At 41.2% G+C, this 17,561-nt stretch overlaps 1 protein-coding gene across 25 annotated transcripts in view; it reads left to right on the forward strand.

The window, feature by feature from the left end:
* Nucleotides 1–17,561, forward strand: part of LOC140487787 (receptor-type tyrosine-protein phosphatase delta) — a 2,436,480-nt gene that overhangs the window by 2,276,111 nt on the left and 142,808 nt on the right. For all 25 annotated transcript variants that reach the window (XM_072587053.1, XM_072587138.1, XM_072587046.1 and 22 more), the window contains one exon: nucleotides 11,121–11,377. In XM_072587053.1, coding sequence (XP_072443154.1) covers nucleotides 11,121–11,377 — 257 coding nt within the window. The remainder of the gene's footprint in view (nucleotides 1–11,120; nucleotides 11,378–17,561) is intronic.

The following is a 17,561-nucleotide window of genomic DNA, read 5'->3' on the forward strand; positions in this document are numbered from 1 at the left end:
GTCTTTTTTAACACCCTTTCCAATTTAATAATATTGTTCATATAGCAGGGCAACCAGAATTCCAAATGTGGCCTTACCAATGTCTTGTACAGCCGTAATATGATGCTCCAACTCTTGTACTCAGTGCTCTGACCAATGAAGGCAAGCATGCCAAACACCTTCTTCACCATCCTGTCTACATCTGATGCCACTTTCAAGGTACTTTGTATCTGCATCTCTCGGTCTCTTTGTTTGACAACACTCCCCAGGACCCTGCCATTAACTGTCTCAGTCCTGCCCTGACTTGTTTTACCAAAATGCAACACCTCTCATTTATCGAAATTAAACTCCACCTGTCCTTCCTCAGTTCACTGGCCCAGTTACTCTGAGATACCCTTCTTCACTGTCTGCTATACCACCAATTTTGTTGTCATCCACAAATTTAGTGATCATGCCGACTAGATCCTGATGAAGGGTCATTGAACTCAGAATGTTAACTGATTTTTCTTTACAAATTCTGAAAGATCTGCTGAGTAAATTCGGAACTTCCTGTTTTAGCTGTGGCAGATTGTAACAGTATATATAGTGCTGTGGAACAACAAACACTCACTAACAGACATTTTCAGACCCTGGCAAAAGAATGTTACATCTGTAAAGCTGTAGGTGAATTCTAGGAAATGTGCAGAAGTGTCAAGACATAGTTTCGAAGCAAAAAGCCAAATGCTTACTCATTGAAAAAGATTAAAGCTGTAAAACCTACTCCTTCAGAAAATATATCCATAACTTGAAAATATACCATCATTAGAAAATATCAAGTGTTCATAGGGGACATTGATAATCCAAATGATTGAAGTTTCACATATTTGTTTGTGTCGGTTGCGATCCCATTACATAGAACATATAGAACATAGCACAGAGAACAGTACAGCACAGAACAGGTCCTTCAGCCCACGATGTTGTACCAACCACTGATCCTCATGTATACACCCTTAAATTTCTGTGACCATATGCATGTCCAGCAGTCTCTTAAATGTCCCCAATGACCCTGCCTCCACAACTGCTGCTGGCAATGCATTCCATGCTCTCACAACTCTCTGTGTTATGAACCCACCTCTGACATCCCCTCTATACTTTCCTCCACCCAGCTTAAAACTATGACCCCTCGTGTTAGTCATTTCTGCCCTGGGAAATAGTCTCTGGCTATCGACTCTATCTATGCCTCTCATTATCTTGTATACCTCAATTCGGTCCCCTCTTCTCCTCCTTTTCTCCAGTTAAAAAAGTCCGAGCTCAGTCAACCTCTCCTCATAAGATAATCCCTCCAGTCCAGGCAGCATCCTGGTAAACCTCCTCTGAACCCTCTCCAAAGCATCCACATCTTTCCTATAATAGGACAACCAGATCTGCACGCAGTATTCCAAGTGCGGTCTAGCCAAAGTTTTATAGAGCTGCAACAAGATCTCATGACTCTTAAACTCAATACTCCTGTTAATGAAAGCCAAAACACCATATGCTTTCTTAACAACCCTGTCCACTTGGGTGGCCATTTTAAGGGATCTATGTACCTGCACCCCAAGATCCCTCTGTTCCTCCACACTGCCAAGAATCCTATCCTTAATCCTGTACTCAGCTTTCAAATTCGACCTTCCAAAATGCATTACCTCGCATTTATCCAGGTTGAACTCCATCTGCCACCTCTCAGCCCATCTCTGCATCCTGTCAATGTCCCGCTGCAGCCTACAACAGCCCTCTATACTGTCAACGACACCTCCAACCTTTGTGTCATCTGCAAACTTGCTGACCCATCCTTCAATCCCCTCATCCAAGTAATTAATAAAAACAATAGAGGCCCAAGGACAGAGCCCTGTGGAACACCACTCACCACTGAGTTCCAGGCAGAATATTTTCATTCTACTACCACTCGCTGTCTTCTGTTTAGTTTACTTACAGTGTGGAAACAGGCCTTTCGGCCCAACAAGTCCACACCGCCCTGCCGAAGCGCAACCCACCCATACCCCTACATCTACCCCTTACCTAACACTACGGGCAATTTAGCATGGCCAATCCACCTGACCTGCACATCTTTGGAGTGTGGGAGGAAACCCACGCAGACACGGGGAGAACGTGCAAACTCCACACAGTCAGTCGCCTGAGGCGGGAATTGAACCCAGGTCTCTGGCACTGTGAGGCAGCAGTGCTAACCACTGTGCCACCGTGCCGCCCAAATGTTGGCCAGCCAATTCTGTATCCAGACAGCTATGTTCCCCTGAATCCCATTCCTCCTGACCTTCTGAATGAGCCTACCATGGGGAACCTTATCAAATGCCTTGCTAAAGTCTATATGCACCACATCCACAGCTCGATCCTCATCAACTTTTCTAGTCACATCCTCAAAGAACTCGATAAGGTTTGTAAGGCATGACTGCATTTAATTAAGCCATGCTCTTCCAGATGGTCATAAATCCTATCCCTCAGAATCCTTTCCAACACCTTGCAGACTTACTGTTCTGTAATTGCCGGGGATTTCCCTATTTCCTTTCTTGAAGAGAGGAATTACATTTGTCTCTCTCCAGTCCTCAGGTACGACTCCAGTGGAGAGCGAGGATGAAAAGATCTTCGCAAGTGGCGAAGCAATTGCATTTCTCGTTTCCCAAAGCAGCCGAGGACAAATCTGGTCCAGGCCTGGCAACTTGTGAATCTTAATGTTTGACAAAACTTTCAACACATCAGCTTCCTCTATCTCTATCCATTTCAGCATGCGCACCTGCTCTTCAAAGGTTTCATTCACTACAAAGATCATTTCTTTCATAAAGACAGAAGCAAAAAACTCATTTAGGGCTTCCCCTACCTCCTCAGACTCCACACACAAGTTCCCTATGCTATCCCTGATCGGCCCTACTCTTTCTTTGACCATTCTCTTATTCCTCACATAAGTGTAAAATGCCTTTGTGTTTTCCCTAATCTGTTCTGCCAAGCCTTTCTCGTGCCCCCTCCTGGCTCTCCTCACACCATTTTTGAGCTCCTTCCTCACCTGCCTGTAATCCTCTAGAGCTGAGCTTGACCCTGGATTCCTCCACGTTATGTAAGCTAACTTCTTCCTTTTGACAAGAAGCTCCACCGCTCTCGTCATCCAAGGTTCCTTTATCTTACCACTTCCTGCCTGTCTCAGAGGGACATGTTTATTCATCACTTGCAACAACTGCTCCTTAAACAGTCTCCACATGTCTATAGTGCCTTTACCATGGAACAATTGCTCCCAATCCATGCTTCCTAACTCATGTCTAATTGCATCATAGTTTCCTCTTCCCCAATTAAATATCCTCCCATTTTGCCTAATCCTCTCCTTCTCTATAGCTATGTAGAATGTGAGGAAGTTGTGGTCACTATCACCAAAATGCTCTCCCATCACAAGATCTGATACCTGCCCCGGCTCATTTCCAAGCACCAAGTCCAGAATGGCCTCTCCTCTCGTCGGCCTGTCAATGTACTGAGTTAGGAAACAAAAACAGCTCCATTCAAATCCTTCTGCTCGAAGGAGGTTCCAGTCAATATTGGGAAAGTTAAAGTCACCCATTACAACAACCCTACTATGTCCACACTTTTCCAAAATCTGCCGACCTATGCTTTCTTCCATCTCCCTGCTGCTATTGGGGGGCCTGTAGTAAACCCTTAAAGAGGTGACTGCTTCCTTGCTGTTCCTAATTTCCACCCATACTGACTTGGTAGGCAGATCTTACTTGACAATGGAAGCTTCTATCACTGTGATACCCTCTCTGATTAGTAGTGCTACACCCCCTCCTCTTTTTCCCCCCTCCCTATTCTTTTTAAATGCTCTAAACCCTGGAACATCCAGCAACCATTCCTGCCCCTGAGAAACCCATGTCTCTGTTATGACCACAACATCATAGCACCAGGTACTGATCCATACTCTAAGTTCATCACTTTTATTCCTGATACTCCTTGCGTTCAAGCAAACACACTTTAACTGATACCTTGGTTCCTTGCCAGGAAAATCCTTCCCACTAGCTGGTCTACCTCTTGCTATTGCCTCATCTGCATCAACTCTCACCTCTGGTATATAGCTCAGGTTCCCACCCCCCTGCCATATTAGTTTAAACCCTCTCGAACTACTCGAGCAAACCTTCCACCCAGGACATTGGTCCCCTTCCAGTTCAGATGCAACCCGTCCATCTTGTACAGGTTCCACCTTCCCCAGAAGGCATCCCAATTATTTACAAATCTGAAGCCCTCCCTCCTACACCAGCTGCGCAGCCACGTATTAAGCTGCGCCCGCTCCCTTTTCCTCGCCTTGCTATCTTGTGGTAAACTAGAGAACACTACTCTGTTCGTCCTGCTTTGCAACTTCCATCCTAATTCCCTGAAATCACTTTTTATATCTTCAATCCTTTTCCTGGCTATATCATTAGTGCCAATATGTAACAAGATTTCTGGCTTTTCGCCCTCCCCCTTTAGAACCTTATACACCCGATCAGAGTGTACCTTTAAGTTTGATTCAAGGGAGAGGTGTCTTTGCCTATCAAGCTTGTTGTGGAGTTGGACAGAGTTAAAAATCACGCAGCGCCAGGTTATAGTCCAACAGGTTTATTTGAAACTACAAGCTTTCGGAGCGCTCCTCCTTCGTCAGGTATGAGTTGTTAACAGCAATCTAGGTTTGTTCAATACATTGCATCAGTTGTATGACACTTTGATCTATTACTATAAATTCCGTGTCCTACACTCCTGCCGCACTGGCTAACTGATGAAGGAGCAGCACTCTGAAAGCTTGTATTTTCAAATAAACCTGATGGACTATCACCTGGTGTGCGTGATTTTTAATTTTATCAGATTTGTGGCTGAAGAATCAGAAGTTTTGACCCATGCAAATGAACAGTTTCAAGAGCACAGGTAACACTGCAATTCAAGGAACGTAAGAGTTGAAAATGACCCCCTAATTTGCAATCAATACTTTTCATTTTTGAGTATACATGTACATCTTGACTTCAGCATCCTTAGAATAGTAGAAGGGGTTTGCTTCGCATCCTGAGAACAGCTGGTCCAGGAAAAAAAATCCATTGCCAAACAACTGGTCATGGGGTAGTGGAATTTAATTAGATTTGCTTTTGGGCATGAGGGAACCCAAAAAGAGACTTGACTCTGTTGGCAAAGAATAGTGTTTTTTTCTCTGTCACTGAGAAGGAAGGCACAGATTTTACCAGACTGGTGGAAATGTTCCAGACTCCCATGATCACTGAAAAACACAATAATCCATTATCAGTCAAAGTGCCAGTGACAGAGGCTGTTCTGAGTGAGCGACAATCCTCCAATCGCATAGCTGAGAACTTGGACAGTGTCCAGTCCAGCAGAAATCAACCACAGAGGGAGAATGAAGACATTCAACCAAAGTCGAGAACTTGTGTACCTCAACACAGTTGCATCCGCAGACTGAGTCAAAATTTGTTTTCAAAAATAGTGATGAGCTGTGAACAGCTTCATGAGAGCCAGATTAATACCAACAGATTTAGGACATGGCCAGAAAGAGAAAATCTCTGGGTTTAAATGTCCAGGATGCTGCCAAGAAGAGAGAGGCTATCCAAATCAGAAAACAGTTATCTGTTCCAGGAATTGAGGATCCCTTATCTATCCCTTATCTTACCATACCATTATACACCTCTCTCTACCTCCAGTCGGCCTCCAGGAGGAACATTCAATTCCACATATAGCAATTTCTGTGCTTACTATGAGTCTACAACTTCTGCAAATAAAAAAGTGTCTGAATGTCTCCATGTGCTATTTTAATCAAGGAAAGACCAATGTAATGCAATAAGTCCATTAAGGTAGTAAACAGAATAATTTCAATAAGTTTTTCATTGCTGCTATTACACAGTATATTTTTAACTGAATTGAACTGTTGACTGTTACAGAGTGATCCACCACCGTGATCTGTATGGTAGAAACAGACTCTGCCATCTCCAAAAGGCACTTGAAGTGCAACAAACATCTGACCCAATTCTAGACTTGAAATTTCAGCAACATTTTTTGAGAATTTAAAATTCACCTCCTTCAAATCAAATATTACCTAACCACAGGGAAGGCAAGGGTTCACTCCTGTTGCTTTGGATTTACACTATCCTCGTTCAAGTACAGCTGCCTTGATAAAAAATATTTTGGGTTAAAAGTTGCTTTATAGTTTAGCTAAATTTATGATTTTATTGGATCAGGACAGTTAAGAGAAGGAATTCCTACTCTTGAACAAAAAAATATAATTATGAGTATACATTTGGCAATCCTGTTTTGCACTTGTGCCAACATTTTTACATAAGCTATCAGCTATCAAAGCTGAACCCCTTTAAGTCACCTCTGTAGCTGTACTCACTGACCTGTCTATATTGTATTCCAGTCATGTGTAAGTTAAAAGAAATATCATTGTTCTCTTGTAAATTTGTTCTTAACCTGGGAGAATGTGTGTCATTTGGACATTTTCCTTTTCTCTGTTCAGTATAGGAGCCTAAGGATGTTGATCCAATGCAATACCATTCATCGTTTTCATTACTTCTGGCATGGCACCAAACCTACATTCCCTTGTGCCTTATAACTATTGTTTTTGAATGATTCAGTACTCACCATTCCCTGTGTAAACTAACAGTCTGTTCAGCACACTTAACTGAGTTTCAAGTATTCCTGCAGTTATATTTGACTTATGCATCCACCAGTTCATGATAACGTCTTTAATTTCTTCTCTCTGCCTCTTTCAAACAAAGCAGCAACCAATTGATTCCCATCCTGATTTTAAATGTTCTCTCTATTTCCTTTTCCAACTGAGAGCCAATGCAGTTCTTCAGTCTCTTGGCAATTTTATGAGCCAAGGCCCAGAATTGTCCTTGATTTCTTATGAATCCTTTTTACTGCCACTATCATTTTTATAGAATCCCTACAGTGTGGAAACAAGCCCTTTGGCCCAACAAGTCCACACTGACCTGCCAAAAAGCAACCCATCCAGACCCACTCCCCTCAACCCTATATTTACCCTTGACTAATGCACCCAGTCTACACATCCCTGAACACTATGGGCAATTTATTCACCTAACCTACACATCTTTGGGCTGTGGGAGGAGATCCGAGCACCCAGAGGAAACCCACACCGAAATGAAGAGAATGTACAAACTACACATAGACAGTTACCTGAGGCTGTGGGCGGCATGGTGGCACAGCGGTTAGCACTGCTGCCTCACAGCACCAGAGACCCGGGTTCATATCCCACCTCAGGCAACTCTCTGTGTGGAGTTTGCACGTTCTCCCCGTGTCTGCGTGGGTTTCCTCCGGGTGCTCCGGTTTCCTCCCACAGTCCAAAAATGTGCAGGTTAGGTGAATTGGCCATGCTAAATTGCCCGTAGTATTAGGTGAAGGGGTTTGCACGTTGTCCCCGTGTCTGCGTGGGTTTCCTCCGGGTGCTCCGGTTTCCTCCCACAGTCCAAAAATGTGCAGGTTAGGTGAATTGGCCATGCTAAATTGCCCGTAGTATTAGGTGAAGGGTTAAATGTAGGGGAATGGGTCTGGGTGGGTTGCGCTTTGGCGGGTCGGTGTGGACTTGTTGGGCCGAAGGGTCTGTTTCCACACTGTAAGTAATCTCATCTAATCAAACCTAAGTCCCTGGCTCTGTGAGGCAGAATGCAAACCACTGAGCTACCATGCCGCCCCTAGAAAAATTTAAATAAGTGGTGATCACAGTCTGCTACAAGATAGTATTACTGCATTGATATTTTGTGCAATGTTCGTGACACTTCTGTTGGATCCAATGTTTCAGCTCCATGCACTCCAAGTTCTGAGAGGAAATCACCAAAGCCATTTTCTTGTATCATTTCATTATTTTATTTATGTCGAACCATTGTCTCCGAATTGCCTTTGAGTTTGGATGTGATTTAGCTCACTGAACTGGAAGGTTTGCTTTCAGACGTTTCGTCGCCATGACTAGGTAACATCATCAGTGAGTGCCTCCGGTGAAGTGCTGGTGGTATGTCCCACCTCTCTATTTCTAGGTCTTAGTTTCTTAAGGTGGGTGATGTCATTTCCAGTTCTTTTTCTCAAGGGAAGATAGCTGGGGTATGAATTGATGTGTTTATTGATGGAGTTCCAATTAGAATGCTAGGCCTCTAGGAATTCTCGCGCATGTCTTTGTTTTGCTTGTCCTAGGATTTTGTGTTGTCCCAGTCGAAGTGATGTCCTTCATTGTCATTGTGCTTTATGCCATATGTGGACACTGAAGTTGAGCTGACTGTGTCAGTGCACTCATACTGTTATTATATTGTATGTCGGCCTGGGATCTGCATGTTACATTGGTTAGCAGAACAGGTTATAGCTCAAGACTATCAAATTTCAATCATGTATACAACCAATCAAGTACCAGCTAAAGAGAACAACCAGTCAGCACCTTCTTCTCACGCATTATAAATTGTTGTTCCCTTTGAGAATTCTTGTGATTCTGTCCTGATGAGTGCAAGATGCAAATCATCAACACCATGTCTTATTTCTCAACAATTCATATGTTAGTGCTTTCCAATTACAAGTTCTTCTGGATCCTTTTGCACTATCCCTCTTTTATGCACTAATTCTGTTTACCATATGACATTGGATTTACCACTATTTAGTTTTTTTTTTAAACTTCCATGACAAGCATATAGTCTGTATAGTCACAGAGGACTATCGGGCTGCCATCTCATTAGAGAGAAAGATGAGTGGTGGTAAGTTGAACTTAAAGGTCACCACATGTCAGGCAAAAGGTGAGACTGAGCAGGTGGGACTGTCAGCGTGACCTCAGCCAGTACAGGAATTGAACCCACGTTGTTAGTTTCACTCTACATTGCAAGCCACCCATCCAGCCAATGAACTATAATATAAGCTGCAGGCAACCAAAGGTTGGTGATGTCGGTCATTATTTTCAAGTTAGAGCTCTTATCTGCAGGTAACTGCCTCACTTAACATTACTAACTCCCTAATTATGGAATCACAAATTCTCAATCTGACACCATGAACCTATGAGCTATCCAGAAGATTCACTATCCAGAAAATTCTTGCCTTATCAATTGCTTTGTGAAAGTCAACACATAGAATATTTATTCCAATCTCTTGTTTTACTTTCCCTTGTCACGTTTGTGGAAGATTAGGTTTTTTTTTTCACTCTTGGACATGGGCATGGCTGGCTGGTCATCATTTTATTGTCTATCCTTAGTTGCCTTTGAGAAGATGGGGTTAACATGCCTTTTTGAACCACTGCAGACCACATGCTGTAGGTTGACCCACAATGCTGTTAGTGAGGGAATTCAACAATTTTGACCGAGCAACAGTGAAGAGACTGCGATATACTTCCAAGTCAGGGTGCTTTTTTGAGTGGCTTGGAGGAAACTTGCAGCTAATGATGTTCCTATGTTTCTGCAGTCCTTGTCCTTCTCCCTGGACATGCTGATGGGTTTGAAAGGTTCTTTGTAAGGATCTTTGGTGAATTTCTGCAGTGCATCTTGTTGATAATATTCAGTGCTGCTATTGAGTATCAGTGATGGAGGGAGTGGATGTTTGTGAATGCAATGTCAGTCAAGCAGCTGCTTTTTCCTGGATGATTTCAAGCTTCTTGTCTGTTGTTGGAGCAGCACACATCCAGGCAAGTAGGGAGTATTCCATTACCATCCTAATTTGTGCTTGGGATATGGTTGACAGGCTTTGGGTAGTATTCATAGCCTCTGACCTGCTCTGATAGCCACTCAATTCATGTGACAATCCAGTTGAGTTTCTGGTCAACAGTAATCCCAAGGAAGTTGATAGTGGGGAATTCAGAGATGGTAATACCATTGAATAAGTATGGGGTGTTAATGACATTGTTTCAATTTGGAGATGGTCATTACCTGGCATTTGTGTAGCTAACTTGCCACTTGTCAGCCCAAGCCTGGATACTATCCAGATCATGCTGCATTTGAACATCGACTGCTTCATTTTTGGAGGACTCCCAAGTGGTACTGAAGATTGTGTAATCATTGGTGAACATTCCCACTTCTGACCTTATAATAATAGGAAAGTCATTTATGAAGCAGCTGAAGATAGTTGGGACTAGGGAACTTCCCTCTGAACTCCCTACAGAAATATCCTGGAGCTGAAATGACTGACCAGTAACAACCACAACCACATTTCTATGGGCCAAGTATGAAACCCACCCACTGGAGATTTTGCCCCTGATACCTATGGATTCCAGTTTTGCTCGTATTTCTTGATACTACACTTTTAACCTTGATGCCAAAAGCTATCACTCTCATCTCACTAATGCAAACTATTACAGGAATTAAACTCCCCTTCTTCAACTCATATCATCATGTTGCTGTCTCTTGCTTCACAATTTGGATTGTTTTCTGTAGATAAAGTTCCGATGTTACCTTTCCTGTATAACTATTAAAGGTGGCCAGCCAATAATAACCCAAATCAATCTTTAAATAAAGAAAATTTATCTCTTTGTCATTTCTCAGTATCACCTATCTCCGAGTTGTGGAAACTACCTATAGCACTTGAACCTTCTGTGTATATCCTTGCCTATAAATGACTCTGAGCCATTTGAACTGGCTGTGCTTGATTGTTCATGAAGATTCAAGCCTCTTGTTCAAACTTACTCCATTTCTAATCAATGATTGCTCCCTCAATTTTGGTATATCCTGAACCACTAGTTACAGGAACGAAAATCCTACAAAGCATTTGATATATTTTACAATAAGTGTTTGTGTTCAATTCCTACAACATGTATACATTGCAAAAAAAATGAACAAAGAACGCTTCTGGAATAGTTGTTGCAAAAGGTTTCAGTTTTCTGCTATAGAATGTTCTGATGTTTTTGGAAAACTATTAATCCAAGAACAACATTGGTTTTAATCTACATTTTAATAAATTAACACAACCATTACAAAAAACATATACAAGCTGGAAATATGAAATTAAATAGAAAATTTTCAGTGGGTCAAATAGTTTGGTTCTGAGGGAAATGGTTAGCATTGAAAGTAAATAACTCTTCACAGAACTCTTGGTATGTCAACTACAATTTAGGTGCTTCAGAATTAATTGTAGCCAATGGGTTATAAAGGGACTAATGGAGTTTTTCTTTTCTGACTGATTAGATCATCTACAATAATGACCACATTGAAGTGGATGGAAGAGCTACACAAAAGCTAATCACCAATTTAGACCCTGACACGTCGTATTCATTTGTTTTGACCAATCGAGGAAATAGTGCTGGGGGCCTACAGCAAGTGGTCTCAGCACACACCGCTCCAGACCTGCTTCGCACCAAGCCAGTCCTGATTGAGAAAACCAATTCTGATGGAATGCTGACAGTTGAACTGTCAGCAGTGCCAACACCACCAGCCCCAGTAAAGTAAGCAAAGCTCACCTAATAACCAGTAATCTAGATTTCGACTCATGTTTCTTCTCTTAGGTTTGTGCCCTTACAACTTAAATAATGTTTAATGATTTTCAAGAGTGGCTGCTAGCTTTTTAGTTTTTGTCTCATGTCTAACAAAAAGATGCAAAGGAGTTGGTCAGCTGAAGATAAAACAACCAAGGTTGGTGGTAACGTGTAACTGATCAGTCTGCAGGAAGTTTGGTAATATTTTGTTGAAATATTTCCTTCTTCTGTGAGCTTGTGGCACCCCTTCACAGATTATTGTCCCACAAGCTAGAATTTCTTAAGGTATACCATGACAGAGATCACCAGCGCCTTCCACCTCCAAATTATTCTGCAAGATACAAATATTCAATTATCATTCTTAACCACATTTTGCACAGCACATTGACTATGATTATAAGAATACAGACCAATTTCTGCATGGTGATCATGTGAGGCCTTTTGAAACAATGCTCCTTCACTTCATAGAAGCACATATACTAGAAGCAGGAGTCAGTCATTTGGCCCTTCCAGCCTGTTGCATCACTTAATATCATCATGGATGATCAATTAATTCAGTGCCCTGTTATTACTTTCTCTCCATTTCCTTTGATACCTTTAACCCTACGAAATATGTCAAACTACTTGAGAACATTGAATGTTTTGTCCTCAACCACTTTCTGTGGGAGAGAATTCCACAGGCTCACCGCTCTCTGGCTGAAGTAATTTCTCCTCATCTCAGTTCAATGGCCTACCCCATATCCTTAGATTGTGACTCCTGGCTCTAGACTGTCGAGTCACCAGGGATGTTCTCCTTTCATTTATCTTGTTTAGTCCAGTTAGAGTTTTATAGGTTTCCATGAGGTCTGTCCTTACTCTTCTAGTGAGTATAATGCTAACCAATCAAGTCCCTCTTCGTACATCAGTCTTGCCATTCCAAGAATCAGTCTGAAAAACCTTTGTTGCCCTCCCTCAGGGAAGACGGTCTTCATGGTCCCAGTGCTTTATTTCGGCAATGGTGAGATAGGGAAGTTTATTTTAGTTTATTTTGTCTGTATTACCATGGGCCAGACAGGAGACAATAGTCCCATCTACAGCCAAATAATGTTCCATGAGCATGAAATAGCCTGAGCTGGCATGTTGCCGAGAATCCTTGGTGTCACCTCTTCAGGAAAGATGTCAAGCTTCAGTCAGGTTCTGAAGAAGTCGAGCAGGATGTAATCAGAAGTGATAGAGTTCAGTTATAGGGACATGTTGGATAAGTTGGGAAGGGCTTTCTAGAAGAAGAAAATTTATTGAGTTTGCAAGAGAGGCAAATAAAAGTAATTATTCCCTTTGGTGATTGAATCAATAACCAGTGATCATTGCTTTCCAATGGCTTTGAACCTAACCCAAGAGGAGATGAGAATTTGTCCACAAAGTATTTGACTCTGGAACATTGTTCCTGGAAAGCTGATTTGAGCTGATGCCATTAATAAATTTTAAATGGAAGTTGACAGTTGCTTAAAGATGAGGAGCTTGTTACAAAGAAGACAATGTGAGGAACCATGAGCTACTGCCCTTTTAAAGAGTCAGCACAGGCACAATAAACTTCTTGTGTTAGAACCATCTAGTCTGCTTGATCTCAACTGTTGTCATAAAAGTTTGCTGTGGAAATTGCTTTTGGAACTTTGAATGTCAGAATCCTCTCCACCTGTCACACTGAAGCTGTAGGTGTTTGACATTGTTGTAGCCAGCTGCTTGTCATGTTCTTTTTGAAAGAGGAATGATGGACTGTCAGTTATTAGTTTTCTTGTAAGCTAGTTTTATATATTCCACACTTATCTTCCTTCTGGATTCCTATCGTTATGTGCTGACTCTCTTGTTGTTCCATCTCTCTCTTCCCATCCAAACAGGCCCATTTTCACCAAAATTAAGGGCTTGGGACCCACTAGCTATAACAGCTGACTGGTTAATTACTGCCTTTCTCTCACATCAACCCTTGGTTTGTAAGGCTTCCTGATGTTCATCTGTGTAGTCCCCACCCTCCCATGGCCTGAAGTTGCCACTAAACATCATGTTGTGGTTGGACAGTACCATTCACTCCGCTGCAATTTGTGCACTCTCTATTGTCCTTTATTCATCTTCTCACCTTTTGGTTAATTTATATCTTGATTATGATTAATGTTCGTGATTTATACTCATTCAAGACCTGATTCTTATTTGAGTATTTTGTTCCTTCAATCCATTTTTAAAAATAATGCCACCTGAGTCGATTTTTATTACTATTTCACATTGATTGCATACATTTTAGAATAAATCTTGTGATTTCTCACTTTCTTGCTTAATGTTTTTCAATGACCATCAGTTGAAGTTGCTTGACTTCAGGAATGCCCTCTTGGGGAACTGCATTGTATTGCTCATCTCTTTCTAATTATCTCACACAAATACATTGGATTAAACAGGGTGCCCCACCACAGCTTTACACACTATTCCAAAACTACTGAATGAATTTACACGAATGGCATTCCATTAACTAACTGCCACTTTCACTTGGTTTACAATTGTGGGAGGCAATCTTTGTAGTAAACATCCATGGCTTTTATTTCCTGGATAATTACTTTGTCAGGAAGTTCATCTACTACAAATTCTTATCAGCAATGCCATAGGAAATACACTAGTAATTTCATAAGAGCCCTGGGTATCGAGAGTGCTTTGCTTAACTCTCTCTTTCCCATTAAGCTTGGTTCATAGAAGTTTTGTTTTAATAAACAATAAAATGTTTGATTTGAGAGGCATTGATGTGTTCGAAAATCTGTTGTGGTCCCCCAACATCACCTCACTTTTGTTTTGGGTGATGCTGGTGCAATAGAACAAAACTGATTAAAAGATTGTTGTCTCCCACCGAGCCACCCTCACCTTTCCTTACCTCCACAGTGAGAATGGAATCCAGCTGTTACGAAAGAACAACTATAATTCCAGTAAAATTTTAGGAATAAAATTTCAAAATTATGAGACTATCTATTTTGGATTAATTACTGACTCTGATAATACTCATCGGGGCAAACATCCAGCACCTTTACCTCAACCTCAAGCAACCTAATCATATTTAATGGTCACAATTATGAGACGAAAATAAGAAGTCACTGAGAAGGACAGTGATGATGAAATCACTAAGTTACAGTTTCCATGGGTGGTATTAGATTAGATTAGATTACTTACAGTGTGGAAACAGGCCCTTTGGCCCAACAAGTCCACACCGCCCTGCCGAAGCGTAACCCACCCATACCCCTACATCTACATTTACCCCTTACCTAACACTATGGGCAATTTAGCATGGCCAATTCACCTGGCCTGCACATCTTTGGACTGTGGGAGGAAACCGGAGCACCCGGAGGAAACCCACGCAGACACGGGGAGAACGTGCAAACTCCACACAGTCAGTCGCCTGAGGCGGGAATTGAACCCGGGTCTCAGGCGCTGTGAGGCAGCAGTGCTAACCACTGTGCCACCATTTGCGAGAACAGAAATGCATGCACCCAAAAATTGATGGGATGGCAGATTATGCAATGGACAAAGTTAGCTGGACTTATTAACATTGTCTTACCATAAATCAATAGTGATGTAGTAATATCAACATTATATGCAACACTTCAGGAAGCTCATACTGAAAAATCTTTTCTCCTTAACTAATGAAACCAAAAGATAGCGCAGAACTAGTGATCAAGAGCAAAGAGAAAGTACTATGGAAATAAAGGGAAATAAAGTGATTGCAAATTAAGCTAAAAATAGCAATGGTCGAAAGGACATTGTCTTTTGTTCCTTGAGAAGTTATGAATAAATAGCAGGGTTAATGTGTAGGCATTCTTTATCTTTGAGGTGCTTTGATTAGCAACAGTGGAAAAACTTTTTGTAGCACATTAGATCAAAAATATCCCAAAGATGTAACTGGATCACCTCCTACCATCCTGTGGATTGCATAATAAAACCAACTGGAATTTGATTTGCAAGACTAGCATCAAAATTGATTTAGTTTTTCTTTAAAAAAAATCCTTCAGGAGCTGTTAATGGTGGAAATACAGTTTCATTGTTCACTGTCTGGACTACCAACTTTGAGTGGCATGTCAGCACTCTCTAGCATGCAATTAAAGAGGCGCATCTGACCTGAATTACCAAACCTAAATGTCTGTGGCAGGGCTCATTCACATTAATAACTTAAACCCAGCGATTTTATTACACGCAATTAATTTCTCTGTCGAAGCTATTGGTATGATAGCAGTTTTTCTTGTTTGGTCAAAGTTCAAGGTGCAGCAGCAACAACCATCCAGAGTCTCCATATGTAGAATTAGAACTTCCAGTGTCTCTTGTCTTTCCCAAAACTGATGAGTTCCAGAAATGTCTGAACCATTGATGGTTTTGGCAAAATCTATTATGTTAACAAAGCCAGTTTTCTGTGTTCTGAAATGAGTATCTCTCACTGTTGCTAAAAGGAGTGACGGATGATGTTTTGTTTGTGAATCAAAAATGAGCAAGGTTTCTGTACATTGCTGCCTCATACTGTTTCACAAGACAGCAAGCATTGCGATGTGAGAAAAATAACTCCTTTAAGAAATGAAAACAAGACGAGAAATCTTTAGTTTTCTCTCTGTGTGTAGTTCATGTTGTTCACTGTGTCAATAATGTATCTTGGTTTTGCTATGTTGTCCAACCAAATAAAAGTTGCTGCTGGAAGGTGAAATGTTAAGTGTGCTTCTTTTGCAGGTCTACTTGTCTTTTAGTAGAAACTTACAAATGACTTGCAACTTCAAGAATGGGATTTTCTTTGACTTTATCTTGTGGAATGAGCATTAAGCCTAACTTTAGGGCCAGTCAGAATTTTGAGTTATTAGCTGTCAGTGATCAAATGATGATTTAAAAATATATCAACTCGTGGCAAAAAGTCCACAATATAATATATTTTTTAATTTAACACTGTCAACATGTTGAAATGTCCAAAGTCATTTTTCATTGCCACAATGGGGGAAGAAAAATACGACATTAAGCAGAAGGAGCTGTTGAGAGAAGTGATCAAAAGCTTGGTCAAAGAGACAAGTTGTAAGGAGGATGGTTGAAACATACAAGATTCTGAGGGATCTTGACAGGTTAGATATGGAGCGAATACCTCCTTTTATGGGAGAATCTAAAACTAGCAGTAACTGTTTAAGAATAAGCGGGTTCCACATTTTCAAACAGACATAAGACAAAATCATTTCTTTGAAGGTTGAGAGTCTCTGAAGCACTCTTCCAGCAAAAGCAATTGGAGCAGATTTTTTCACTATATGTATATAATGCAAAGGTGGATAAATTCTTGGTAAGCAACGAGCGCATAAGGTTGATAGATTAGGTGGGAATGATCTTGAGGTTACAATTAGATCAAGCATGATCTCATTAAATGACAGACAGGTTTGAGGGACCTGGTGGCTTCCTCCTGCTCCTTATTCATATGTGATGAAAGAGGAGAGGTTTGGGAAGGAAATTTCAGCATCATCACAAAGGAAAGAAGGTTGTAGCAGAGGCCAAAATCCAAAGGAGGGTTTTGGAGTGCTGTGGTTAGTGTTGTAAAACTGGAGGAACTTGGGATATAGGAAGGAATGAGATAACGAATTGATTTAAAAAGGCAAATGAGAATTTTGATTTTGACGCTTTTAATGCACTGGGAGCTAAAACAAAATACTTGACCAGGAGGTGATAGATGAGTGGGATGTAGTGTGGAACAGGACACAGAAATTACACTTGCAATGAACTGATACCTAAGGAAAGCGAAGGATGTCAGATGACCAGAAGAGTACTTTGGTCTTGACGTGACCGGGACATGCATCACAGTAATAACAACCAAAGAAAATGAAAGTAAGGCAGAAACAGATGATCTTTGAGTTGGGATTTGGTGATATTGACGATGGTCGATATTGGGTGGTGTAATTGAAACTGGGGTCTTGAGAGGTCATGGGAACTGGGCAACTTTGATTTGGTATTTAAATTTACAGCAACCCAATTTCGTTTTCATTGACTTCAGTAGAAATGGGGTGGAATTAGTGACTGATTAACCACCACATTTTCTTTCCAAAGAAAATCTCATCCCTACTGTTAACTTGGAAATCAAGTCTCAAATCTTCTTGTTGAACCAAGATCATGTCTATGTATATATTAGAGAATATCT

Source organism: Chiloscyllium punctatum, chromosome 2 (genome assembly GCF_047496795.1).
Source record: "Chiloscyllium punctatum isolate Juve2018m chromosome 2, sChiPun1.3, whole genome shotgun sequence".
In the NCBI taxonomy this organism is placed as follows: domain Eukaryota; kingdom Metazoa; phylum Chordata; class Chondrichthyes; order Orectolobiformes; family Hemiscylliidae; genus Chiloscyllium; species Chiloscyllium punctatum.